This window comes from Strix aluco, chromosome 16 (assembly GCF_031877795.1).
Source record: "Strix aluco isolate bStrAlu1 chromosome 16, bStrAlu1.hap1, whole genome shotgun sequence".
NCBI lineage: Eukaryota > Metazoa > Chordata > Aves > Strigiformes > Strigidae > Strix > Strix aluco.
The window spans coordinates 18,406,213-18,433,933 of NC_133946.1; the positions used below are offsets into that span (position 1 = coordinate 18,406,213).

A 27,721-nucleotide genomic window follows, 5' to 3' on the forward strand; every position below is an offset into this window, starting at 1 on the left:
AGCGAGGTCAGAGTGAGACACTCTAATGTATATTGTTCCCTGTGAATTTGTTTCTTTATAGCAATCCAACAGCTACTCTACACATGCTCTTTTTAATACCACAAAGCCTTAACCACTAAACAGTCACATCACTGGACTAATGCATGACCTTACAAGCTTTTGGAAGACAAGTCCAATTATTGTTGTGAGAATGCTTGACTAGTGGCGGTGTCTTTTCTTCATATCATAAAAACGGTGCGTAGTGTACAGGCCATCCTTAAGGTACACACAAACCAGAATTAAGGAGCAGCACCAGAACTGGGACTGCAACACAGGACTGGACAAGCACAGCCAACTGTCACCAGCGCGGGATTGCTTAGATGGAACAGGGAAAGTGGGCAGTGTGGGAGCTGCAGGGAAGGTAGTAATGCAGCTATAATTTGGAAAAAAACACGGTAGCAAAAAGAGTATAGGAATTACATCAGATCATGGACATTCACTCAGCTTAGTCACCTCAGAATAGAAAAACCAGTTCTAACATGTTCTGTAGCTGAGTCACATTAGGTATATTGGAAAACATATCAGGGTGTAACAAAGGAGTGAAGACACAATCTAGGCAACTGTGGAGCTCCTGTCACTTCGCATGTCTGAGTATCTCAGTCTTGTATGCATTTTAGCTTCTGCCAGGTACGATGCTACCATTGCCTTTCCTACCGAAGGTGAGTCACAAAGACACACACAGTACATTAAATGGCTACTACAGGTGGTGTCTGTGGCTGAGCTAGAAAGTTAAGCCAGGCCTCTCAAATCCTGCACGGTATCCTGTATAGTTCAGCATCATCCTTCAGCACAATACTTTTTGGGTGGCCATGCCATCTGGCGTGCACTGGAAGAGTCAGTATCTCAATTTGCGGAGTGCTCCTGAGTTTTTATTTGTATACAATGACTTCAACAAAGATTTCAGAACTCTTAATCGTGGATGCTGAGCAACGCAACTACCTTGACAGCTTCCTGTGCTAACATCCTTGAAAAGAAGAATGTAAGCGTTGTGAAGAATCCAAGATAGGTACGTACCTACTTATGTGTCCCACTAGCAAATGCAATTAAAGCATTTCCCTTCCTGAGGTCAGCTGGAGTGCAGTGGAATCTGCTAGGTGTCTTACAAGGCACCACTGAAATTCTGCTAAAATCTAGGAGAATGGGTGGAGAAAATGCTATAATAAATCCTTTGAACAAGTTGGATTGATTCGATCATTCAACAGCTGCACTGCAACTGCCCAGAGAGCACAGGTTTCTGGCACAGCCATTCTGAATTCTTGCCAGCAACACACTAGTTAGATATCTGCAGCATTATCTTGGCTATCAGCTCTAAAAGGGATCCTCCGGCCAGTCAGAATCCACAGCAAACTCATTTCCATGCTGCCAATCACAGAGCAACTTCAACTGCTTTAAAGAGAAAACTCAAATTTAATCAAAAATCTATTTATCTTTCTACAGAGTCATGAATATTTCTTTGGCTCTTATCACTAATTATTCAATATACGTGTGTCAAGAGCAACATTCCCCGCCTCTTCCCCTAGGCCATCTCCTCTTCGTTCTGCTACATCTCTGGGCAGCAAAAGCCACAATCTGTCCTTGATAACAAATAACTATATCGCTCAGCAAGATCAAGAAGCAGTTGCTGCCTGCGGGTACTGCTGCAAAAAAAGCACCGATGTAGGCAGTGCTTATTTCAAGGGTGATGTGGATTTTCCCACGCTAGTCTGCCTGGGACAGGAAGGGCTCTCTGAATGGTCATTCACAGCTATGGCTCTAGGACACAGTGATCTTAAGGATCTTGGGGGACCTTAGCAAAGCTTTTATGTGGGATTTCAACCAGAGGAAATAAGCCTGAGTGCAACGGTGAAATCCAGGACAGCCTTGGACAGGTTAAGTCAGGTATTCAGAAAGAAATGTATATATCCTTGATGTATCTATCCTGAATGTCATCTGACCAGAAAAGTAGTTCTTGATCTGTGCACATCACGATACACTGCAGCTACAGCAGATCTGAGACAACCAGGCCATATCTTCAGTGCAGGTGTGGTGTGCCTGTGACCTACAGGTCTCATTACGTAGGTAAGACAGACCTGCACTGTGCACACACAAATCGACTGCCCATGTGTGGTTTATCCAGGAATATACAGCAACTGCTTTTCCAGAGGAGCAGTTGGTTGACCAAGAAGCACAGGGAAAGCTGCGTGACCCTACTCCACAGTGTGACAAATCCTGTGTTACACTGCCTGATTGGTTCCCAGGTCCATCAGAGATGAGTGTCCATGCCTGGGTCCTTCAAGTCCCATGCCCTAAGATGGTACTACTTGGGGAAGAAGAAAAGCTTCTTTGAGGGCCATTCTTTAAGCCTTACAGCTGGAGGCAGAGTTTCTGCAGAGAGGGAGGAACAAGAAGTCTCCTTCCCTCCGTTTTTCTTATACATCAAGTTACCTTGGTACAAGAGGTTGTACAAGTGCACTGAAGTCCTCCCACGTGTAGCTGCTTTTGCTGTCGCTTGGATGCTCGAGTCCCTTCTTTCCCCCCTGTTAACCACCATCTCCAAGCTGGCTTTCAGAGACAGAGGCTACCCACTAGCGCAAAAGGTTGCCTGTGCTGTCCCCCCATGCTGGGTAGCAAAGGGCTCAGATGAAGGGGAACGCCAGAGCAATAGCAAAACAGATAAAGGGAACTCTTCAGGAGAAGGACAAACATTAAAGCATCCTGAGCGGAGGATGCAACAGCCACAGATCACATAGAAAAGTAAGAGAGGGAGAGACTGAAGAAATGGTTCCAGTAGCAGTGGGTAGTTAAGGCTGCAGTGAAGGCAGTAGCTGTAGGTAAGGCTGCAGTGAAGACCGTAGCTGTAGCTAAGGCTGAGTGCTATTTTGCCATTACAGCTTCAACTCAGTCATTTAGCTTTATATGAGAAAACTCAGCATCTAGCCTTCAGCCATCTTACAGCTGTTTACTCCTCGAGCGCAATTACATTTTTGGGGAATCTGCAAGTCACTTCATTAATTAATACATCAATTCAAATTATTAAGACTTGGAACCTTTAAGAGATCATAATTAAAAAAATTAAACAGACCCCGTATTAAAAGGGCATAAAGATTGTAAAGTTAAGTATTCCAAAGTTAAGAATTGCTAAAATAAAGCCTGAAGAGATTATACTGTACTCTGTGGGTAAGTCAGGGTTGGGCAGTGGATGTGGGGCTTTCCCCAACACCTCTGTTTTACTTGAGGCTGAAGCTGGAAAGTCTGTAACAATGTGAGGGAAGTTTAGCGTCGTGAAGGACAAGCTTGTCATAGAGGCAGCTGACTGACATACCGGAGAATCACTCTCTGTCCCTGCCACAGAATCCTTCTGTGAAAGAAATGAACAGGTACCTTAAACTGAGACGTTCACAGGTAATTATGAGTTGCAGGTTCCCCAGTTTTCAAAATCACAGTGCGACACATCCGAAGTTTGATTTACAGTATTTATAAGCACGTGGAGCTGCAGCTGCAGTCGGTAGGCACTCTGCTCTCCAAGTAAAGGCCTGTTATCAAACACTGAGTGTTCTGAGATATTAGGCCCCAGAGTATCCAACTGCACACTCAAAACTGGCTGCCAATTTTGAGTTTCATTTTGCAGAATCACGTGTCCTCATATAAATGGAGATAACCAGATCAATGTGGCAAACATAACACGAAAACAGTATAATTGATATTTGTAAACCTAAGATACTACGATGAAAATCCTACCTAGCATTCATAGCAAGGCTTGAATGCAGTGAGCAGAAATTATGAATGGATCCATAAAATGAATGATGAGGAAAAATCAAACATTAAATAGCCATTTATTCAAAAACCTACATCGTCCAAACACCAAATGAGGCAAAGATTTGTTGGAAAAAACCTGTACAAGCTCGTAATTAATGGCCATATCCCAATGTGGATGGGCTAAGTTACTGCTACACTGGTAATCTGAAGAACAGCACATCTTAAATTCTCAGCACTTGACTTTGTAGACTTAAAGCTCTTTTACATACCTTGGGATGTATTATAGGCAAGGCTGGTATTAATGATTATTAATACGGTTGTCTGGTATTTCCCTTTATAATCCTTATTTTAAGTTGCTTATGATTCACCATCAATTTAACAACTTAACAACAATTTTCCTTGCTTTTTGTCTGCCTCAGACTGGTTTCATGTTTGTGTGTGCATGCATGTTGTGTATGGGCCAAAACATTTCCACTATCTAAGTCTAAGCTAAATTAAATGTTTTTTCCCCTACAAAAGGAAAATTTCTACTATCTTCAACTGCAAAGGGAAAATTCAATCTTTGTTTGCATTCTCTAGAAAAATTTACTCAAACTGACACTAGAAAACTGCAGCTTGCAGTTACTAGCAAAAACTCTAGAGCATCAGGATCAAAATCCTACCTGCACTGGGAACACTTCACAGAACAATTTTTCTACCTGAAACTGATACTATGAGCTGCTGTGGTTGGGGTTATCACAAGGTACCAAAATTTAAAACAAAGTGAGTGCAAAACCAATGGGAAACAGATCTAGGACTGACAGCAACTGACTGGGACAACCAGGTAGGTGCAACTAGAGCTGCAACCTAGTGGAAAAAAGAAAAGGATCTGGGCTTTGTGGCCAAATATGGAGCAGAAATGACTGGGAGAAGTCAGCAAGACTAGAGTGTAAATCAGGGAAGGAGATGGGAACAGTGCTGGGAATGGAAGTTCTTGATGAGAGGGGGTAAAAAGTACCGATTCTGGCATTTCCAGTTTTAAGAGCCTAAATTTGCAACCCTGACAATAACTGGATGTAGGACACTTGCATATGTTTTAGACAACATGCACACTTTTATTATAAAGGGGAAAGAATATGTGAAGCATCACGTCTTGTCATTAAAATCCAAAATGGTGCTTGGGCACTGAGGTGTGTGGCAACTGAACATCACTATGATGTATTATCAGCTCATCACAGGTGTGCTGATACACCAAATCCAGATGTAAGGGATTCAGGAGCTAGATGGTATCTGCTAGCATTTCCATTTTTACCAAACACACAGCGCATTGGTTGTTATAAATACCCTGACCTCAAAAAGAGCCAATAACCAGTCCTAATGAGAATATGGGCTTTTTTTTTTTTTTTTTTTTTTAATAGGTCCAGGCAATCTGTAGATGTGCAAAGTGTTGCCAGAAATTGCTAGGGAGAGCTGAGAGCAGAGGAATTGACTGTGCTGGGGTTGGAAGTTGCTGCTTTCCTTCACTATGCTACTGACAGGAGCAAGGCTTTCTTCTCTCTCTCAATAAAATCATAATCAGCATCGCTCTTCTCACACGCACACAGCTTTCTGGATCAGGCCGGGGGCTCCCTATGGAGACACCAATATGGGGGAACTGTTGCATACAGTCAGTTAATTGTGGGGCTGTCAGCAGTGGAGTCAGTCTCCGTATCGACTGCCTCTGTAGAGATCAGGTCTGGTGCTGGAGCGAACTACATTTACGTGTCAGCTCCATCCTAGCTCTTGGTTGGGACAGAGAGATCTGGAGGCAGGCAGCACAGAGACTAGCACTGCTCTGGGTTCTCAGTCACCTGGCAGCTCACAGCAATCTTCATCCAGTAGGACTCAGTGATTTGAAGCTGTGATAAGTGAAAAAGAGAAGTGAAGAGATGGCAAAAATGTACGTTGCCAGGTTTCTGTAAGGAGCAATAGGGAATTAGGAAAGATCTTTACAACCTCCCAAGAACTGTAACTCAGCAGTATCCTCTTTCAATCCTTCATTTTAGCCATAAACCCTTTTAGTTCAAGAAAAGGGAACAAGGCCCAGGGAATGTCCCAACCCTTCCTACTTTTCTAAGACTCCCACAGAAATTACTGCAATTTATGTTCAGAGCAACTTGGGCACTGCAATGGTTTGCTAAGATGGAGAACTGAAGTACAGAAAGGTAATGCATCTTGTCTAAGACCACCCCGAATGCCTTCAGCAGAGACAGAAATCAAGCTCAGATCACCTGGGTCTCAGTCCTGAGGTTTAACCATAAGGCACTCGCTCTTTTTGCCTAGTGACAACTCAGGATGGATTGGGCAATATCTACCATTCTGAAACACTGCAAGGCAGCATGCTGGGAAGAATTGCTGTGAAAAGAGACAGGGGACTGTCTCTGCATGCCACTGCCTGGATGGGTAAAGAGGAGGAAGAGCCGAAGAGGTCTAAAATAATAGAAGCAGCATACTACCGTATCTTCTGCTTCCTTCCTTGTCCGCTGTTTGCTCACAGACCTCCCCTGCTCCTGGAGGAACGCAGAGACTCAGTGTGTTACTTTGGCATTTCAAGGACCATGTCTCCCTGAGACTGCCTTGCTGTGCAATTTCTGCAGTAAGCAGAATTATTCCTGCAGACCCTACATACAGCTCCTCTTCCTCTCAAGGGTCTAAAGACACTTGTTTAAAACTATGGCTTATTCCTCAGTGCTGTGTATATGCAGGATTCGTGCAATACCCATTTCCAGTGATGGGGATTCATTACAATCAAGGCCCAATGTGTCAGTTACAAATTATGTCAATGAAACAGCAAGTCCATCCTTACCTCCCTCTCCTACACAAACACAGCTGGATTGAACTTTTATTGTTTTCTCCAGGGAGCAATCAGTGCTACAGGAAACCGTGCAGATCTAAGGAGCAGCTCCCAGAGAGCACTGTACCTGAGGTGTGCAATACAGCACACTTCAGGCTACGTGATTATCTTCACGAGGCCAGTCAAGGCTCTGTGGTGTCCTAAAGCCTACCCAAACTTTGGACTAAACTTAGCAGTTCATTTGTGACAGCAAAGAATTTTTGACTGCACTCTAACCGCTCTGCTGTACTGACAAAGTTAGCTGCATCACACAGCTCAACCCCATCTGATCCTCCCACTCTGACTGACAGAAATACCTGGAGACTCCTTGCGTGACTGTCGATGGAAATGTTACAGTTTCATCTCATTATCAGTGTTCACAGCACAGATAAATCCATTCTGGAAATTAACTTCTGGGTGCACGGAGGAGCATCTCATTAAAGCTCAGTATCTCAGCCATGATTCACTCTGTTTTGTTCCTTTTCATGCTGGCTGAAAGTACCAACTACAAGGGTAGGTAAAACTGTTGCCTTGAAAAGCTCTGAGGTTGGTTACTGTGTGTGCTCCAAGGGAAAGGGAGTCATAACTGCATTGCCTTTCTTTGTGAACAGTGTGGCATATTGTTATATATTCCTTCCTTCCTTCCTCCCTTCACCCCCCAAACCAGAATGATCACAAGACACCAATATCAGCCACGCTGGGCTCCATGCCAGGAGAATTAATGAAGTGGTGTAATAGCTCACACGGAGGCCTAGTGATTGGCACCACACTTAAAATGCATCTGCAAAGCAGGAGATCATAGCGTTGCTGCTGTGTTCTGTTTATTACAGGCACATCTCTTCCGTTCCATTGATTTCTTTATTAGTGCATTTTAAGGCCGCAATGTGGGGGCTGGCTCTGCCTGAAGCACAGAGGTTTGAATTCCAGCACAGCTTATGGAAAGGAAGTCTCCCTTTGAGACTTTAGACCTGGATGACAGAGCCCAGTGCTAACAAGAACAGGAACCCTACTGAGAAGATCCCAGGGAGTTTGAAAAATCCTACAGGGCAATGTGAGACTGGGTTGGTTTTTGTACTTCTTCTTGTTTTTTTCACGGAAGGAAGGGGGAAAATTTTATCTAAAGAGTATAGAGGCTTTGTGGTAACTGCAGGGAGGACTTCATTTCCTAATCTAGAGGGGAGGTTTGAAAGCAGCTGTGAGCAACAGATGTGCAGACTCATAGCTCCTTGCTTTTCATCTGTGCAGTTAAGAGGTCAAACCTTGACACGGACCCGAAGGAATGGATGGGTCTCAGTGTACTCATCAACCAGCATTCAATCACATCATGAACTTCAAATAATTTTGCTATCCATTATTCATGACTCGGAAAGCAGAGCAGTACAGCTCAGGACTGAGAGGCAGTGGCTGGGCTGTACAGGGAACCACGATGGCTCCACGTCTACCCTGAATTGCCTTGGCTCAGAGCAGAGACTGAAAAAACATGGGACTGCAACCAGCTGAGGACAGGGCTGGGCTGGAGTCATCAGATTCACACTACCAAAGGCCAGGAAGAGTAGGTTTGTATGGGAGGAGGTGGAAATCTGCTGGTATTGTCTGCAACTCCAGTTGCTGAGCTCGCTGTTGTAACAAATTCAGACACAGCTAAAAGCTGGCGTCGCGGTGCCAGGCTGCAGCAGCTCGACGCAGCTGCTGCCCTCGCCACAGCTCACTGCGGCAGCCCCCCGCACAGGCAACACGGCAGCAAGCCGTAGCTCTGGGGTGTGGGGGGCATGGGCTGGTGGGGGGCACGGGCCGGGGATGCCCCTAGAGACGATGGCGATGAGAGGGCACTGCCCTGGGGAGCACATCCTGTCCCCTGCCAGGCTCCTGGGCTTTGCTCCACTCTAGGGCTTACTGCTGGCTCCCTTGGAAATTCCTAGAAAGCTCTTGCTGGCAACTGAATTGCCACGGAAATGTTTTTAGATTGTCCCTGCGATATTCCTCCAAGCAGTCTCCTTTGTATCTGCACTCATGCCCTGCTTGTAATTGCAAAGGACCTTGCTGCCTCCCTGTCAATCCTGCATGTGAGCCGAAACGAAGCAGTGTGGAGCATGAACAGGAAAGCTGCAAGCAGGCAGCCTAATCAGGATGTGCAAATTCCATTTTAGAACTTCTAGATTCATGGTTTTTCACCCTCTCATATTTTTAAAGCCTCTTCTTACAACAGGCAACACTACTGCTTTCAGTTCCCAAAAATTATAGGGCCAGTGAAAGCAAACACACACCAGCATATGCAAAAGAATTCACACCTGAAAGCCTTGATTTTTAAATCCATATATGACACCTACAGAGGCCTCCTTTTCACTGTAAAGCACTTAAACCCCCTTCTTCTAGCTATCTTATACACTATGTGCATTATACCAATTTATTATCTCGCTGGGAAATAATGCACAGTGTAAGTCTGGAAGTCTTAGTGGAAGACAACTTTTACGTCTGGAATCTATCCCTGACTTCTGCAATATATTCTGAGACACTCACCCACAACTGGTTTCTAACAAGCTGTCCCCAACCTGCAGCGAGGCCATCCCGAAGTCTGCTATCCGGATGTTGTTCTTCTCATCCAGCAGTAGGTTTTCTGGTTTTAAGTCCCTGTGGCTGTAAAGAGAGGATCAAAATGTGAGTTAAATTATCCATGACAGATTTCCCACTCCAAAACTTGTTCTTTATCCAACATGGCATCCAACCTATTATATTTTAATTGATTTCATTTTTTTTCCTGTCCCAGGCAGGGACAGGACATATCCAAGATCTAATCTTTGCCATACTCTAGACCGTGTCCCAGATGCCTGCTGCTGATGAATGCAAGGCTTGAGCCTGCACTGCCCTGATGGGAAATGAACATCTTCAACTTCCAGTGGTACCAACACAATCTGAGGGAGAGATTGAGGAAAATAGGAGAAACAAGGAGAATTTCAACTTGGATATAGGGCTGATATACTCCATCATATGCCAGCTCCTTAACATAGAAGGCAAGCCATCAATATATTCTTGTCAACGACAGGAAACAAAATGAGTGATATCTAGAGAAAAAAACATCCTTAGTGTACATGCTACTGCAAAAAGGCCCTATTAGGAGTTGTTTACATAGGCATATGGCTTTGAAATAATTTTTGGTAATTAGTTCTCATGGAGAAATCCCTTCAGCCCAGCACTGCTTATAACTGAGGGTGCCAGCAGTGGGAAGGAAGAGAGAGGATTCCCTCCTCTCCATCAAATCTTGATTCTCTTTTATTTGGCAACAACGGAAGAGGCAGGCAGACATGATCTTCAGAATGACAACTCCTGCTATAAATCAAAGGTATCATAATTTATTAACCTCCATTACCTACAGCCAACACCACTGTGCACCCATACCTGCTTCTTAGTACTCAAGTACTTTTGTACAACTATTACATTTACTTGTTTTATATCCAAAGACAAAAATTTTGCACAAAAATTGGGATGACTTTGCTTTTTTTTCTTTTTATTTGCAACTCTTGAAGAGTCACAGAGATGAGAGAAGCACTTTAGGCAGACTAAAGAAGAAGCTCTTTTCTCGTTTTTACTTATGAGTAGGCAAAATGAGTCTTCGATTCCTTGCTAATAAAAGGTCCAAACAGGAGCAAACCTTGCAGGCAGAACAGTCAACTTCAGTGGCCAGTGAGAACACAAACCTGTGGGAAACAGCCAGCCAACAAGCGCGAGTGTCAGGCAAACAACAGTCATTTGCAGCAATGATTCACTAAAACCGTAACTGAACTCAGCAAAAGAACCAGTGTCAGGATAGTCTAGTCCAGTGACACCCATAAGGGAAGGCAGCCCTATCTTCATGCCATTTTCACTTCACTTTTTCAGTTATTCCTCTAGCACTCCTCATGCATGCAAGTGTAATTCCACCTCCATATCACTGTAAAGAAGGACAGTCTCTACCCTCTCAGGGAAACATGAGAGGCATGACAATGTCTTGGAAATGATCTCCTCTGATCTGAAGTCTGGAATGATCAGTTAGAGACAGCTTGTAAATAATGCAGGTCAATTCTATGCAAAACCAGAGCACGCTGTAATAAGACACCTGGGGAGTGTAACAGATATTTTCAAAGGAGACTTCCAGCAAAACAGTGCACAATCGAAGCAGGTAGTGGCCATTTACCTTATCACTGAGTCCTATGATTCCTTCCCCCTCACTTTTTAAAGAGCATAAAATTTGGCCTCCAATCTTGTATAAACATGCTGAACCCTGCGTGTTAAAGTGGCCTTGTTAACCATGGGCAAGTAATCTGATAGATAACGCAGCAGCATGATTCAGATTTGTGCATATTTTCATCTGACAAAGCAAAAGGTGCTTTATCAAATCTTTCTCATAGAAATCAAAGTTTCAAGGTGACCAGAGACAGAAGACTTATTAGCCATATAATAACTATTAAGACAGTCATACCTGCTTGACAGAAAAGCAGATGAGTGACAAGGAAATGTTCCAGAGGCAGTGAATGACCAGTTACTGGCCAGGAAAGGAACCCCTGAATGTCATCATCAAGGACAGCAGCCCTGGACAAAGGCAAGATCATCAACATTCACCAAATCTCAACATGCTCCAGCCCCAGCAGCGAAATGGAGTGAAGAGCCCACAGTCCTAAGGCAAGCTAGGAAAGCTGGACACTAATGAGACACTAGTATGGGATTTAATCTTTGCTCCAGCAGACATCCGGGACAGTTCTCATCTTACAACTGGTTTCATTAACGGGGTGCTGGGAAGACCTCATCTGATGGGGGAGATGCACTGACGTTCTCCTGTCTGAGGACTAGGGCTTGATGGCAAGTAACAGCTCCCTGTAAAGTGAGTGGTGTTTGTTTGATGCTATGAAACAAGAAACCTCCCCACAGCTCAGGCTGAGTGCGTGTCCTTCTGCTGAGCGTGGTTTTTCAGTGGCAATGGTTGTTTTTCAGTCTTGGCGACTGCTCCTGGCTGACTGCTGAACAGATCCATGGTGTAGAAGCTGAGGGTGCTGCTGCCTGGGTCTGTTACACTGCTTGTGCACTGGCTGATATCATTCATACATGTTCAGTCTATAGCAGGCATCCTGCTGACATGTGCCTTCTGTACCTAGAAGTTGAAATTCTTTGCTTATCCTAAAAGTGTGTCGTTTTTTTTAGAAAGAAGAAAGAGAACTTGAAGGCATGATCAAGGCAGAGCATGACCTAAGCACAGGACATCCACCAGCATTTCTCCAGCCTGGATGCGTGGTCGCTACAAAACACCTTACGCTATTTCAGGAAAATGGTGCAGCTAAAGGAAATGCAAAAGTGCTCCCCTTCCATGCCTTAAAGCCCTAGCAGACCTGCCACAGGCCCTGGCTGGAGCAGAACGTATGTGAACCTTGAACCAGCTCCACTTCCACCACTGAGAGGTGGTGAAAGGGAAGGGATGATACCTTTGAAAATGAGTGCAGTATTCACTGGTGGAAAGGACTGCCTCCTTCTCCCCATTGCATCCTGTCTTCCCATCAGCTGGGATCCACCACACAGACAGTTTTAGGCAAGTTTTTAGGGAGGATCAAGTGCAAATATGAGGTTCCTATAAAGTGGCAAATACATTCAGCTTCGTTTTTGGAGAGCCACTGTGAGAGGAGAAAGGGGGTGCCACCATCCACATTCCAAACATGGAGTAAGCTTCACCTCACTGCGCTGTGCAATGCTTTTCCATGAGTGATCAGCCTACATGAGCTGATCGCAGTGTTTAGGCAGAGGTCCTGACCCACCTCTCAGACAGCATTTTGAAAGCCTTAAATCGGGACCTGGGGATTTGTGCGACTGGGATAGCATGTGTGAAAGGAAATCTGGAGTGGCAACAGACCTTAAAGCATTTTTTTTTTCCTTCAGACACTCACTAAAATAAAACCAAAAAAAATTATCAACTCTTCACTATAGCCCACTGATCAGAAGTGTGGACCCTGTGGTGAATCGTTACATTTATTGCTGACTGGGCCCTACAATACAAGAACTGTCACATGGCAGTTTTGCATCTCTCTGACCCTTCTCCACCCTTTTTTCAATGCAGTCCGTAGTGCCCAGTATGGACGGTTACCACAGGAATTTCATGGCAGCCTGCATACTTTTTTTGTATCGTGGCAGCACTCCTCTCAGAGATCAGGGTACCAGTGGGACCAGGCAATGCTTGCGCATTCAACCACAGGAGATTTTTACGCCCCAATGAAAATTTTCTTCTGGCTGGAACATTTCTCTGCTGTCCATCTTTAGGCCACTTTAAATTTTCTGAGGCAGCATCCTGGGGGCAGAAGTCAGGCCAGGAGTTTGCACCAGAGTGTCAGAACCAGCATCATTGCCACTGGGAATGAGACTTCCTCTCTGCATTTGCATTTCCCATCTTCATATTGCCAGCTTTACAAATGCCAGAAGGAAGGGAAAGGAACATATGGGAATGAGGAAGGTTTGTTATAATTTACCTAAGAGCCCGGAGCCCGGACAGCCTCATGCATTCATATTTGGAAAGAACTCTCCTGTGCCAGAATGAAACAAAACAAAACAAAAGAAAAATCCCACTGTATGTGGTAATTACTTGGCATTAATGGAACATTGCAGAGTAAATGCATTTAATTTGGTCCCATTCCAGCTGATCTCTCTGGCTCTCCATGTCTTATATGACCGCATCAACTCCTCTCTCTGCAGGTGAACAGAGGACTCGTTACCCTTTTGTTGTTCTAAAGGCTCTAAAGCTGTAGGGGCTTCATCACATGGCTGGAAAATCAGAAGAGAAGCAAGCAGCTTTATTGACAAACATGGCAAACTCTCCTATTGAGCCCTGCATATGCTAAGAAAGAATATGAAAGAGAAATGCAGCACTGCAGAAGGAAGCAGCACAACCCTGATCCAGGTGGCCACAGACTCCCAGAGCTCCTCAACCAAGACAACGGAACAAGAAGTTAGCACCAGGCTATGGCAGGCTTTTGAAAGGAGAGCATGAGTGAAAGGGAGCCATTAAACAAGCCATGACAGGGGAAGCACACACTGTCAGACTCTCCGCCATGTCCCTCTTTTATAGATTACAACAAAGGCTTTACAATTCCCTTGCAGCACAAGATGGATACAGAGAGAGGTCTGAAAAAATTGCCCCATGGAAATGGGCACAGCTCTTGGAGGTGGTGCATAGAAAAGGAAAGGCACACATATGTGTTACTGTGTTCCAGGCTCCCACTTACACCCTGGCCACGCTTGCTTTCTGGTTGCTCCCAGGGATGCTATTCAGACAGCTCCTCGAGCTCTCTCCCTTGCCTTTCTAGTCCATCCTCCTGCTCTGGGAATATCCCTGTACTGTACTGCAGGCAATTGCAGCATACATAAAAAAGAGAAGTAAAACTCTCTCTCCCTGTCACCCGGGGCTGGCAGAAGATTTTTGGTGTAAGGACAGACTCCAGATCTTGGATTCAAAGGAGCTATGTCACCTGGCACAAGATGATGAACTAACCCATTATTTTAAAGTGATTTTTGAGCTGAAACGTTCATATCAGTTTCTATGACAACTCGTTGCAGGTCACGGATTTCTAACCCAAGAAACCTCGTAATTGGAGTAGTTGCAGGTCATTTGTACTAATCAAATTGTTGGCTACTTTGCAAATGCTTTTCTTACTGACCCCAAACTCCCAGAAGGGCCAGACCACAGAATAATTGTTCTGCAGTCTTAAAAGTGCCTGATGTGATACAAATAATTTATCAGTAATAATTAACAGTATGATAAGCAATATGTTTAATTTTCATGAGCAGAAAAAGTCTTTCATCTTATTTTCTCTTGCTTCTGCAAATCAGATCTGAACGTGGAACTTGTATCTACCTACAGAAGAATCTTTGTTTAGAGCCATGGTTGCTATGCTCAAATTTAGTAAGTTTTCACAGAATTCTGCAGAACAAGTAAATATAGTTATAGCTAGGAAAAAGGACAACATCTATAAACATATCAGGAGACCTGGAGAAGGGTTTGTATGCATAAAACCTTGCTTGCTTTTTAACAATTACTTCCATTGATCTATTAAAATATATTGCTTCTCTCTACCAACCTCGCCTCAAAACATATATTCATGTATTTCAAAGCCAGAACAGACTGTCAGGTCTGATCACCACTGCTGTACGTGCCAGAGAACGTTACCTGGTTATGCTTACAATAAGACTATGCCATTTTTGAGTTTCCAGGGGCTTATACAAAGAAGTAAACTTACGAAAATACATGTTCCCTGACTTTAGCTGAGCTGGTAACTTTGCCTTTGACACTGCAGCTGCTGTACTTGATGGGTTTTCTCTGGTTTCCTGTTCAAGGGAAATTTGAAAATTCCTCACTGTTTTAGAGTGAGTCTCTCAATCACAGATCTGAAACTCCTGGATTCAGGCAATAAATGGTGAATCTCAGCTCTCAACAGGGGCAAAAGGTACCTTTCTCACTTCTCATGGTCTGAAAGAAAACTTGAAAACCTAAAGACTCAGGGACCAGAAAATAAAACCCACCAGAAACCAACCTTATTAAATGCCACGATTTCTAGATCAGTGTAACATTTGGAGGCCTTGAGTCATGATTTCAAAGTGTCCAGCTGCTTCAGTCTTAAGTGTTTGACAGACTGTCCCTGCAGAACACCGTAGCACGCTCCTTATAAATGAAGCAAGGCAGAGAAGGAATCATGAGGAGGGTGGCACTATCTGACAGAACATGGCACCTGGCATTCTTCAGCTTTCTCTGTTTCTCAAAGACACCCCAGATTTCTCCCTAAAAGCGTGCTTCCTTTACTGACAGTGCTCTGCAGCTCCTGCCTGCAGGAATATACCAGAGATTTTGACACTAGTGCTGTGAAATCATGAAGCGTTATATTATGAGGAGCCTTTCCCCCCTCTGCACTGATGGGAAGAACACAAGGCAAAGTCAAACAAAGCTCTTATTCATTGCCTCAGCCCTCTAAGTCACACACCCCCATGCCTACGCATGCACACACAGACACACTTCAGCAAGAGCCTTGTGCGTACTCAAGCAAGCACAGCCCCAGGCAATGAAAGGAGAAAGGGCCCTCATAATTGTCATTTATCAATATTCATAAAGAACCTGCCTTAACCCCTCTTGTGCATGCTCGGGAAAAAAACCACAAAATGAAACCCAACCAAAATAAAAATAAAATGAAATAATCATCTTGCTGCTCATTACCGCAGGGGATTTCCTCTCAATGTCACCACTGCCCTGTGCAGTAATTGGCATTATCTGTTATCTCTGAAGCTGTAATAAGGTTTGCCATGGGGCATTTTCTGTAATCATATTTTTATTTGTCAGCTTGTGAGATACAGACACCAAATATGAGCTTGACCAAAGCAAAAACCCAAGACAGACAAAATGCGCTGGCCGCCAATCCCCGCGCCTGCCGGTGATGTCACTGCCAGCCAACGAGGCGCCCGCCAGCTCTCCCGCCCTCGCTGGGCTGCAGCACTCCCTCGCTCCAGATAAAAGAGACTCTTCCTGATGAAAGCGAGGATTTGCGACCTACCCCGATACGTGCTCCTACATTGTTTCCGACAGAAAATATAGTCAGCACTGAATCAGCGGAGAGCTCTCCCGCAGTATGGAGGCAGGTTATTCAGGAGGGACTATTGATCTGGGGCACCCAGCTGAGACATCTTAAAGGCCCTGAATTTAGGAGAGCAGACACACAGCTGAATGGCAGCTTAGGAAAAAAACCATCAGTTATGTCCAAAGAAAACTTCCCAGGCTAGGATGGTCTTACAGTGATGTCTGAGAGAGCCCAGGTTCCTCTGCCATTTCGGCACCACTGCTGAGCGCGTCTGCTCCGGGCACTGCAGCACGATGCAGAGCCCTCGGAGCTCGCACAGAGGAAGAGCTGGAAGCAGAAGCAGTAATGCTGCATCGCTGAGCTAACCGCTTGGCTTGCCAGCTCAGGCAAAGCAGCAAGGTAGCACAGATACACTGTTTGCAGGATCCCACATAATACCTCTGCATGGCGCTGTCTGTTTGCACCCACGGGTGCCTGTGGGTCCCTAGCACAGCACGGTGCTCTGTACACAGAAAAGTCCTTAGAGAGCCCTACAGTGGGTTACCTACAAGCTTTCCCCCATCACCAACCCGTACCACAAAACTCCGTAAGTGACTGCACCTCAGAATGAGGTACGTCAAATATTCCCCCACTGTTTCCATTAAATAAAATAAGAACAGAAAACTCCTACTTTTTTAAACCAACACACAAACAGGCTCAAGCTCCAAGACTATTCTGCTTCCTTGTCTGAGCTGCTTGTTTGAAAACACCTCTCGCACACAGGCGATCTCTCCACACAGCAGCAACGGAAGCCTTTTACTGACGGGAGGATTGGGGAATCCTTTCTGATTCTTTGATCCGGGAATCCTGGTGCATCAATACATTTTGAGCAGCGAAAGCTGAATGGGGTTACATACTGCTGTGAAAGTAAGCCACAGATATTTCACAGTGTTTTGGGAAGTACAGGAAGAAGATGGGACAATGATATGGGGCTGTGGACACTAGACTATCAATCTATTCTGCCAGCAGGTTAGAGGCACCCACATTTAGTCATTAACCAAAGCAGAAGCCTTCATTTTTCAATGTGGTCATAACTGGATAACCTGGCTGATGAGATGATTTGTCATTTCACTGCCCCACGACAGGACAAGGTCAGGCTTCATTGCTTAGGAAAGCACATTAACTTTTATACTCTCACACACACACGCGCGTATATTTATGCATGCTCTGATTTTCTAAAAGGATTTAATGATAACCGTCCAGAATACAACACAGGGTCTATAGAACACAGATCACACAAGTCTCAGAGTGACCTGGAGGGAGGGAGAGCTTAAGATTTACTGCTAACTTATTCAGCACTAGATGCTAGTCGAGTGGGAGTTGGCAAGGAGACAGGGGATTTACTTCTAAACAAGACTACTGCCCACAATCCAATATGTTTAACAGAGGAAAATGGATTCCTCAAGAGAGACATGCACTCTGCCTTCAAAATTCCACATACTGTTAAACCTGCAGAGGTGCTTGTCTGTCTGACAGCCCCACCACCATCCTCACTCAGTTTACTGAAGGCTGCCATACCAAGAGGTATCCATCGCAAGCCCAGAGGACTACTGTGCATGTGTATATATGCATGCTTTTGTAGAAACTTCCACCCCAACGGAGACTCACATTTCTCTCGAATATTCATTTGGAAGAGTAAATAACTTCTCTCTAGTTGTACTTAAACATTTTTGAGTCTTCTTGGATTGGGTCTCTAAGTGTTAAGCAAGTAGGGAACAGAAACTTGTATGCATGCAATCCACCAGTGGTTACACTGCCCAGTGTACATAAAAAATAACAGCTGTACAATCTACCAAGGATTATGCTCATTATAAGAAGGTCGTGATCACTCAAACCAGTTGATTAGCGGGGAGGAAAAATTGGGGAATTTGCAGAATAAAATTTGTCAGAGGTCTCTGCCAACAGAGAAAACTTAGATCCTCTAGTTAGGGCATGCAACCTGCTCCTGGCTCCTCTGGGAATTTCTCTGACTACTGTAACCCTGCCTGTACCAGGCAGGTACTGTCCTCAGGACCTTCTCACCCAGATCCACCACCTCTGAACTGCCTCTTCTGCTAACAGTATACTCTCCTTAATATATCCTCAAGAAAGGCTCTTATTTCCCTTTCCATTTATTAGAAATATGTTCTCTTTCAGATTAATACTTCCTGTTGAAATGAGACAGAGATGTAAAGGGAGGGGGCTAGAAGAGCAAGCTAAATATTTAGGCATCCATTTTTGTTGTGGCCGTTTATGCTGTGGACATCTGGGGGTACAGAAAATCATTGTACAGTTACTGAGAAGTAACCACACAGTGATTATGCAAATCCAGTACTGCAGTATCTATCAGTGGCCCTCGGCCTCCTGGAGGGGGGGATCTACAGCTGTCTGTGGCTATGGAGGAGCAGCCATGCAGACATAATGTAAATGGTCTCCCCCAGCCAATCTAACTGCGAGGAGCTGCGTCTCTGAGAAATAAGCAGGCAGTTATGGGTCAGCAGCTATACAGAAACTGTGCTCAGACTGATTATAACAACTTGATTTCAGTATGATTTAGATTACCTAAACTTGCTGAAGATGAAGGAGAAACTGGTCCAATTTAAAACAACACCTTAAAGCACAGGTTAAACCACACTTGATGGTTAAATCATATGATGGAGTTAGTGAGTATCAATAGCAGTCAGATCAAGGAAATTCTTCCCTACTGCAAAGGAAATTAAAGGCAACAGTGAATCAAATGCCCAGGAGGGACTCAGTGAAGGTTGCCAAAAGCCAGCAGGTTTCCAAAAACTGAAGGAAGGCATAAAATGACTTTGCTGTATTTGTAATTATCCCAAGTTTCTTCAGGGATTCATTTGATAAAGTGTATGTAATTCTCAGTTATTAGCAAGTTCCCCAAGAATGATGGAAATTAAACGGCTCTTCCTTGGTGGTTTTGGTTTTCCTGGTTAAAGCATTCCCTGTGAATGAGTTCTCCTCCAGAGAGAAATGATGGACAAGCTTCTCCATGACAAGTCTGTGACTGGCACACTGTCTCACAGCCAGCCAAGAATTAAAAAATACATCAGCACTTTACACAATGCTGTTACAGCTTTACAACATCAGTTACTTAATAGTAAGTAAAAGTATCAAGAAATAAGATCCCTTTATTCTATGCCTTTATGTAACAGATAAGTCCTGTTGGAAATGGCTGTACTCACCATATTGAATGACTATGGCAGAAGTCTAAAGCAGAGATGATTTGTCGGAAGAACTTCCTGGCTTCTTTTGGTGTCAATCTTCCCTTTTTTACGAGATAGTCGAAGAGCTCCCCACCTGACACATGTTCTAGCACCAAATACCTAGAAAATAACAAAGCCAGGATTTTGTAAGCACATTATCATACCAACCCTCTCACACTCACACAGTTATGTACAAACACCTCTATTTACATGCGGCCAGGGAGAACGCTTCTGGAAAGAACAGTGGAAAAGAATCAGAATTTTAAAATGTGGAGTGATTAACATTTTTAACAGGGGTTCTGCAAACTTCAGACATGCCACTGTTGGAGTCAGTGTTCAATATAATATAGTGAGAGGTAATCCGGAAGCCAAAAATTACTCAAAAGACCAGGAAGGGGAGAAGAGAATAATGTGGTATAAGCTTTCACAGCAGCTCTTAAAGCTACACTGGAGTCAGACTGCGTACTAGGAAGCTTCAGGTCCCTTAACCAAGCTGACACTTCCTCTATAAAACAGCTGTGGCAAAGCTGCACTGACATACTGTTCTGTCTCGGACACCTGAGAGCCAGACGTCAATAAATTAGAGAAAATTAAAAAAGGTGAACAGTTTAAATTATGGAAAAAGAGAAAAATAACTACAGGTGTGCAGCCTAAGTCAGGGGTTCATCTTTTGCTGCTGAACAGCAGTGATTTGCTGGAGTAGCTGCTGTCTCTTGCAACTCACATGTGAAGAATGTGACACCGAGTGAATAAATGCGGCACAACAGGGACCTAGGAGTGAGAGAGGAAAGCCCAGACCTCACTCCTGGCAGTCATAGAGAGAAGAGTGAAATCTTCAGGAAGGGAAGGACTTGCCACGGATGGTCCACCTTGTTGTTGTAAGTCGGGGTAATGAAAGGCAGCCAAGCAGAGGACAACTTAGTAGAAATCTCTTGAAATGTTGCCTAATAGTGGGAATGAAGTATTTTCCCCAGGGAAGTGGCAGGAACACCATCAACTGAACCATTTTAAAATAAACCAGATAGAATATGGACTAAGCAATAGACTTCTATTGGCAAGAGGATTGCTTGAAACATCCATAGAGTTTTTCCATCTCTGTTGTGATTTTGTGCTCTACTGTCTCCTTGCTTGTTTGCCCAGAATACACTATTCTAATACAGGATGAAGAAATTATGCAGTGGGATTATTTATTCAGAATCTGAAGTGACAAGTATGAACAACAAATTATTATTACTTTTAGTGAAAAATCACTTTTGTTCTTTGTCAGCTGGTTTAAACCCTGTAAGAGAGGCAGAAACCTGTACTCCTCCCTTACTGCCTAACTCCTCTGAAGTGAGTTTTGGGGTTGCACAGCAAGGCACGTGATCTGAAAGGTGCTTTCTGCAAAGCAACAGTGCAAGGGTGAACAGGGCATTCAAACCTTTGGCAGTTTGTTTGAGAGACATCACCAGAAAACTTGAAAACAGGATTTAGATGTTTTTCTAAATTTTGAGTGTAATTCTCTGTTCTCTCCTCCCAAGAGCACAGCAGACCAGGCTGGACTGTGTGTGCAGTAGCTCTCCATGCTTTGCTTTAAAGCAAGTTAGTTTTATTACCAACTCTTCAAATTTGAGTGGACAATGAAAATAACTAATCCAGGATACTGTCTTTTCTGTACCTCAAGCAGCATAATCTCAGAGGAAATTTCTAAATTTGAAAGGGAAAGAGAAGATTATTATAAATTTGGGGGCTTAATTATTCCTGTTTTCAATGTTTCCAAAAAGACGGATCAGTAGGACTAAAGGCTGTTCTGAGGAAAGTAAAATTGCCTTAACGATAATGGCATTAGCCTTGAAGTTGCAAAAGTGGGCCCTGAGCTCCTGGGCCATCAGCAGTTGCTGCACGACTTCCATGTGCCAGCTGCCAGCCAGCACAGGGAGAAAGCATTTCCCTGCCTTACAGAAATGCAGCAGAGAATGCAGTAAGAGATGGACATTAATATTGTCTTGCCAGGTAAGTAAGTAGTACAAAAGCACAAAAAATTGGACAACAAAATGAAATTATAAATTTTAGGGAATTAAAATAACATTTTCTGCAATTTTTATCAAAATAGAAACATTGACAAGAAATATGGTAATATTGATTTTTTTTTTTCATTAAAACGAGTAAAAAAAGAGAACAATCTTGACTTGAAAATCACTTTGGAATATACGGATTACCTTCTTTCCAAGACGAGATGAGTAGTTACCAGACTGTCTATGGAGTACCCCTTGGTAATCTGGAGATCACTGTTTATCTGCACTACTTTTTTTGGACAAGACATCGAACCGCTCCGAAGAAAGCTGATATGCAGTAGCTATGGGCAGTGGGGGGTCCACATTTTCAAGTCCCAATCCTCACTTCCCAAGCCTTGGCTAACAGACAGTCTGGTAAGAGGGTTTGCTATACAATTCATTCTCCCTCTCATACTAGAGACAGATCTGGCTAACTATCCCATATGGCAGAACCAAGCCTGGCACGGAATCAATCCTAAAATTCTCCCTGACAGCTCCCTCTCTCGCTGTGCCCAGCAGAATCTAGATACAGCAGTGCATCTTGCCCCCAAAATTCAAATTGCTAGCTGCTTTCTTTTTCTGGGAGGTATTTTACAAAGATGATTGCAGTTACAGGCATACAGAACACCCTCCACACTGGTTTCAAATGCACAGTTTTGGAAAATTACAGACCCAGCATTTCTGTCACCCACAGCAGGAACTGCAAAGCAATTTATTTTCATCAACTTCATCTTATTAAAAACACTCAACAAAAATGCACTGACACGTCGTATGAAAAATAAAACAAATTGAAAGACAGGGAGCATTTACAAGGTTATTCATTTCTGCTTGCCACCTAGAAGCACCAGATATAATAATGGAAATGAACAGGGGAGAACATTTGAAAAAGATTTGTGCCTATGACAAGTCAAGGGACACAGAGAAGCACAGCAACAATGTATTCTGATCTGACAAAGCCCTCAACGTGACAGGAGTGAGAAGGCGACAAACACATTCCCCAGTGGTCAAGTGCAAGAAATAAATGCTGCAGGGATTATTCCACAAGTACTACATGGTTACGTTGCAGCTAGGATTTCTGAGTTTGGATTTGCAGCTGGTCACCTGCCAACCCTATTCCCTCCAGTATGATGCGTTTTTTTTTTTTTAGGATAGCCCCCAACTAGGAGATTTTTGATTAAACAAGGGCATAATTCAGCACCTGCCTCCATCTCTGTGCAAGCCAATGTTGTGCTGGCGCATTACATGGCACAGTAGTAGTACACGTTATTTCCGAATAGGCCAACAAGAGTGGTTTAAACATTTCCAAGTGTTGACCTGGTTGTAACTATCACTGTACAGCTTACACAGTCCCCACTAAACGCTGTATATCTGTACCTATCCAACTCTCTGTGTATGTGTAAGTGTGTCTGAGTGACTCCATAAAAGAAGAGAATACAGTCTGAAAAGCCAAACAGAAAAAGCAAAGGAAAGAAAGAGCATTATTCCAGAGGCTGGAAAATAAGGCATACAGACACTACATCTTCCTTGAATCTGTGGCACAGAAGAGAATCAACATCTCCTGAGTCCACATCAGCGTCTAAAATCCTTTACTTTAGCAAAGTGCTGTATGATTGGAAGTATGCCAGTGCCAGCTCTTGGAGGATCTAGGAGAAGGTAAATAACACATAGCCTGTAGGGGAGAAAAACACTAAGAAGTATTTTCCCGAGTTTCCCCTTCCCTTTTATCTTTCCCAGAGATGACAGGTTCTCATCTCACTATAGTACTACTTTTCCCATTTATTCTAAGCAAGCAAGTGAATTCCCAGAACAGTAACTGGAACTAGTCTCCTATTACATTTGGAGATGAAAAGTAACTTACTGGTGAATTAAGCTTTTTTTTAAAAATCCTGTCTACGTAAGATTGACAGCATCAGTCTTCCCACTGTAAAAATGTAGGAAACCCTGCTCTCTAATAGCCACTGCAAGGAGGTTCAAGGAAAGGAAAGACCCAGCCTCTGACTGGCAGCATGCACACTACCCGCTGTGATAATACAGAGAGGAGCTATATTAGGACAAAAGACTCTGTATGGGCACTTAGCTCTCACATCTTGGATGCTCTGGACACACACCAGCTCTTCTAATCCTTGCATGTCACATGAGAGAAGCATTACAAGCATTAACCTCCTGTTCTTCATTGATAGGGAACTGCAGAGCGAGGTGACTTGCCCAGGGTTACAGTCACCCAGTATCAGAGCTGGGATTAGCACCTGTGGTCCCCTTCTATTCTGCACTGTCCCCACCACCAATTTCCTCTCTGCTTGCTAGGTCACTGGAAAAGCAAGAGGCTTCTTCAACTCAGTATGAAGTCCAGTGGTGTTAAAAATGAACTCTCGATTATTTGTTTTCCTCCTAGATATATTCTTTGAGAGGTTGCAAAAATTTTCACAGGCCACAGCTTGCTTTCGTAAAGTCACCAAGGTCCACATCTTGCACAATACCTCATGTCCCTGCTACAAGCCAAGACATGAAACTAAAAATCTCTGGTTACGTTTCAGAGCTTGAAGGAGACAAGACTTTTGTCTTTAAAGACAAAGAAGCCGAATGCTTAATACAAGAATAATTTTGTCTATTGGAGAGGAGCAGAGAGAACGCGTGCAGCAGCATTCTATCTATTCCCTTTGCCATTTTTCCATCTGCATCCCATCATCACCACCTCCCCAATAAAAGCTAGTAAGTTCCTAACCTCAAATGACTCACTACATATCATATCAGAGGGATGCATGCAGCTTATAAAAGCAAGCTTAGAATAATCCTAGGCTATTTTCTTTCTTTTTAGTTCATTTTTTTACTGTTTTAGGAACCAAACCAGTAAAGAAGTAATAACAAAAACTAAACAATATAGCAAAGGAGGGATGATTTCTGCATGTGAAAAAGAGGGAGTAGCCAAGATGAATGTGGAGAAATGCAGTCTTAAACTACCTTTGTGCCCCTCAGATTTTGGCTACACCAGGAACCAGCACAGACTCCAGAGCTCTCCAATTCACATTAGCCTCCCCATGGTTGACTGTGGCTTGTTCTGTGGCTTAGACTGGAAATTTAACAAGAAAGCACTGTGCCTCTCCTCCTCAAGACCCCAACTGGCCTGTATTCCAGGGATCACAAGATGTGACAGCCCACCAGTTTAACATCATTCCTGCATCCTTCAAGTCTTTTTAGTCTTTTCCACATCCTGCATGTCAGCAAGACTCCTATAAACACAGGGGATGGTCCATTTCCCCCTGGGAACCATCAATACATATCTGATGATCAACAACAGTTTTGTCTACAATTATTGTACTTTTGGTTGTATCCAACTACGCTAACAATCTGACAGGGCTTTATGAGGATTTATGATGCCACTATCAGAAGTTTGTTTTTTTTTTTAAAAAAAGCTGTGACGTTTGCCTCAAAACACACAAAAATATTTGCAAAATTTAGCTACTCAGGTAAAAAATCAGTAGTCTTCCTTTTCTCCTGAATAAACTAAGATGTTGGTTTTCATCTCTAACGTCTTTGGCTGTTCTAACACATAACTCAGCCTCACCACCACATTCCACTCCTTCCCTTCTGTACCCCTAGGGACAACACTGCTTGATTACGGTTCAGGCTTGTAGTGCAGGTGCTACCTTCGACTCAGGCTTTCTTCAGGTCCCTATAACTTGGTTGCACTGGTATCTTTTAGATGTTCTCTTTATTATACCTCTAAGATAATGGTTTTCCTATCCACCCACATGGCTAAAATTTCATGTCTAATTTTAGCTAGATATCTTGTATCTAAATTAATTCATCATCTTTTTCACTTTGTTAAATACATTCTCACCCTACTGCTGGCGATTCAAAGTAGATACCAGATCATCACTGCAAAACCATTTTCTTAGCTTTTCACTTTGACCAATCCTTCCATGCCTCCATTGTCACCTTAAAACACTGTATCTAACATTAACTAGCTGCCTTCACTTCTAGATACCTTGTAGCCCCTTCTGTATGCAATCTAGGATCTCTTCCTTGACCTTCGAGGTTGATTCCTGTCTCTGACCAGCCTCCAAAGCCAGGTCCCACCATCCACTTGTTAAATATCCAGGCAAACAATTCTGTACTCCCACAACACTCCCCCTACACTTGGAAGAGCATCACTGTTAATGACAGAGCTACGTCATAATTTTTCTTCAGCTCCTTCCTGAAGACTGTTCTTTGCTGTGATGCTTGACAACAGCTTGGACTTCCTGATCACAGGGTTTCCAACAGCTGCTTTGTGTTCTGGATTGTAAACTGATTAGGACATATGCTCTGGTTTTGTCCCATTCTTGTCCAGTGCCAGCACAGCAAGGTCTTCTCCATGACCAGACTGTCTTTGCACTACAATACTACGAAGACATCACTTAAAACAGCAGCAAAGACACTTTCATTGACGGTTTCTCCTTCCCATCTGGTGGACTATGCTACAACTTATTAAAGGGTGCCTTTGCCCAAGCCCTAGGGAGCTTTGAGGAATAACTCACAGAATTTTCACTGAAGCAAGGAAGCTACATGCTACTTCTAAAGCAGGACTGTAACAAAGGAAACCGGCTGTCTCTGAGCAATGGCTGGAAAAATGCTGTTAACCAGACTAACTAGCCCAGAGAACACCAGGACCATGCATTGCCAGATAATTATGGCAAAATAACAAAAAAATCCCAAATACACACACCAGTTATGATCTGTGACGAATGAAAAGCTGTCTTCAAACCATTAGCAAGAATGGTGTGAAATACTAAAATTCTTGCCAGATGGGATTGCCCACAGCGGCCCATCACTATACATCCCAGTGTGGGTATGCAGCTCCTGTTTTCCCAGCCTTACAGATGAAGACAATTTACGAGACATTCACAGCTACACAAATTAGGTCCTCTGGGGCAATACAAACGTATTTATTATTATAAAAGCGTTAAATGGATAGAGATCTTTAGATGAAAGCTCATACTGAAACATAAAGTATTTCAGGTAAGTTGTATAAATGCAAAAAAATAAGAGTAACAAGAAATACCCTCTGGTGCTCTAGGAATGGTAATCAATTCACACAGCTTCTTGTTTTGGTCAGACAACAGAAGCATCAGGGCATGTGATTAGCTGTCTGTTAGGGAGCCAGTTAATAATCCATTTTTTATTAAATGGTACAATATTTATACATATCCCACACAACCTCACTTAAACCTAAACAAGTAGGTTGGTCTTCTACATAAGCCTGAACGTACCACTGGGTACCATCACATACCACTGTTCTAGGACTTCTACTATGCCAGAAGTCAAACTGGATATTCACGGGGCACTGGCTAGCTTTTAAGATGCCCAACTCCAGGTGTGCACTTCAGCAAGATGCAAAACCCAGATGCAGTTATACAGAAAGACACACAAAGACAAGAAAAATCAGAGGAGAGTTCCTGCTTGCTTCCTCTATGCTCAAGAGTTTACTGTTTCATGATGCCTATGGGTAAGACATTTCAGGAAATGACCACGCCTGCTGAGAAGCTGAGCTACTCTGTTTTATCACTTAATAGTTAATTATTATATGAAAACCATAAGCATAATCCTGAAGCTGGGGAACATGGCATGGGTCAAGACACTCTGGAGTTGATGCAGGTGTCTAAGCAATTACTGAGGCCAGGGACACAAGTCAAGCAGGAATCTCCTTTACAAAGACAGGTAAGTCTTTAGTTCTTTTCTGTCCCTATGTTTATTAGTGCCCACATCTGTAAAAACCCCTTGTCGTTTGGCCACAGAGTCAAACACAAATGGAAACAGATGTCCCACAAAGGGTATGTGCTAGGCACTGCCACCAATCCTGATGAACTCTGAACCATCTCACAGTAACCCACAATCCTTAACTACTCCTTTTGATCAATTCAGCCAAGAGCTAGAAAACTCATTACATTGCAAAGCTCTGGTGAATCAGCAAGGGATCTGTCTGGAAGGGGAGACTGCTGAAGAAAAGTCTTCAGAAGAAAAAAGTCCTGGTGATTCCTCTTCCATACTACCACCCTACCTGCAAAACGTCCTTCCATACATATATAAGAACAGATGTATGTGCAGCAGGGAAGAGGTTAAAAGCTGCCCAGCCCAGATTGACATGTTGTAGTTCTTTGACGGCTTTTTCACTGCACTGTTTTCTATTGATTAAATAATCTCTATCAGATATTAAGCCCCTTGTTATTGGTGCAGCCTATAAATTATTCAGAAGTTATATAAATTCTTATGGCGGGC

The 27,721-nt window shown here is 43.4% G+C and overlaps 1 protein-coding gene across 13 annotated transcripts in view; it reads right to left on the reverse strand.

The window, feature by feature from the left end:
• BRSK2 (BR serine/threonine kinase 2) overlaps positions 1-27,721 on the reverse strand; it is a 318,986-nt gene that overhangs the window by 75,738 nt on the left and 215,527 nt on the right. For all 13 annotated transcript variants that reach the window (XM_074842066.1, XM_074842056.1, XM_074842064.1 and 10 more), the window contains 2 exons: positions 19,413-19,553; positions 9,143-9,259 (listed from right to left, as the gene is read on the reverse strand). In XM_074842066.1, coding sequence (XP_074698167.1) covers positions 9,143-9,259; positions 19,413-19,553 — 258 coding nt within the window. The remainder of the gene's footprint in view (positions 1-9,142; positions 9,260-19,412; positions 19,554-27,721) is intronic.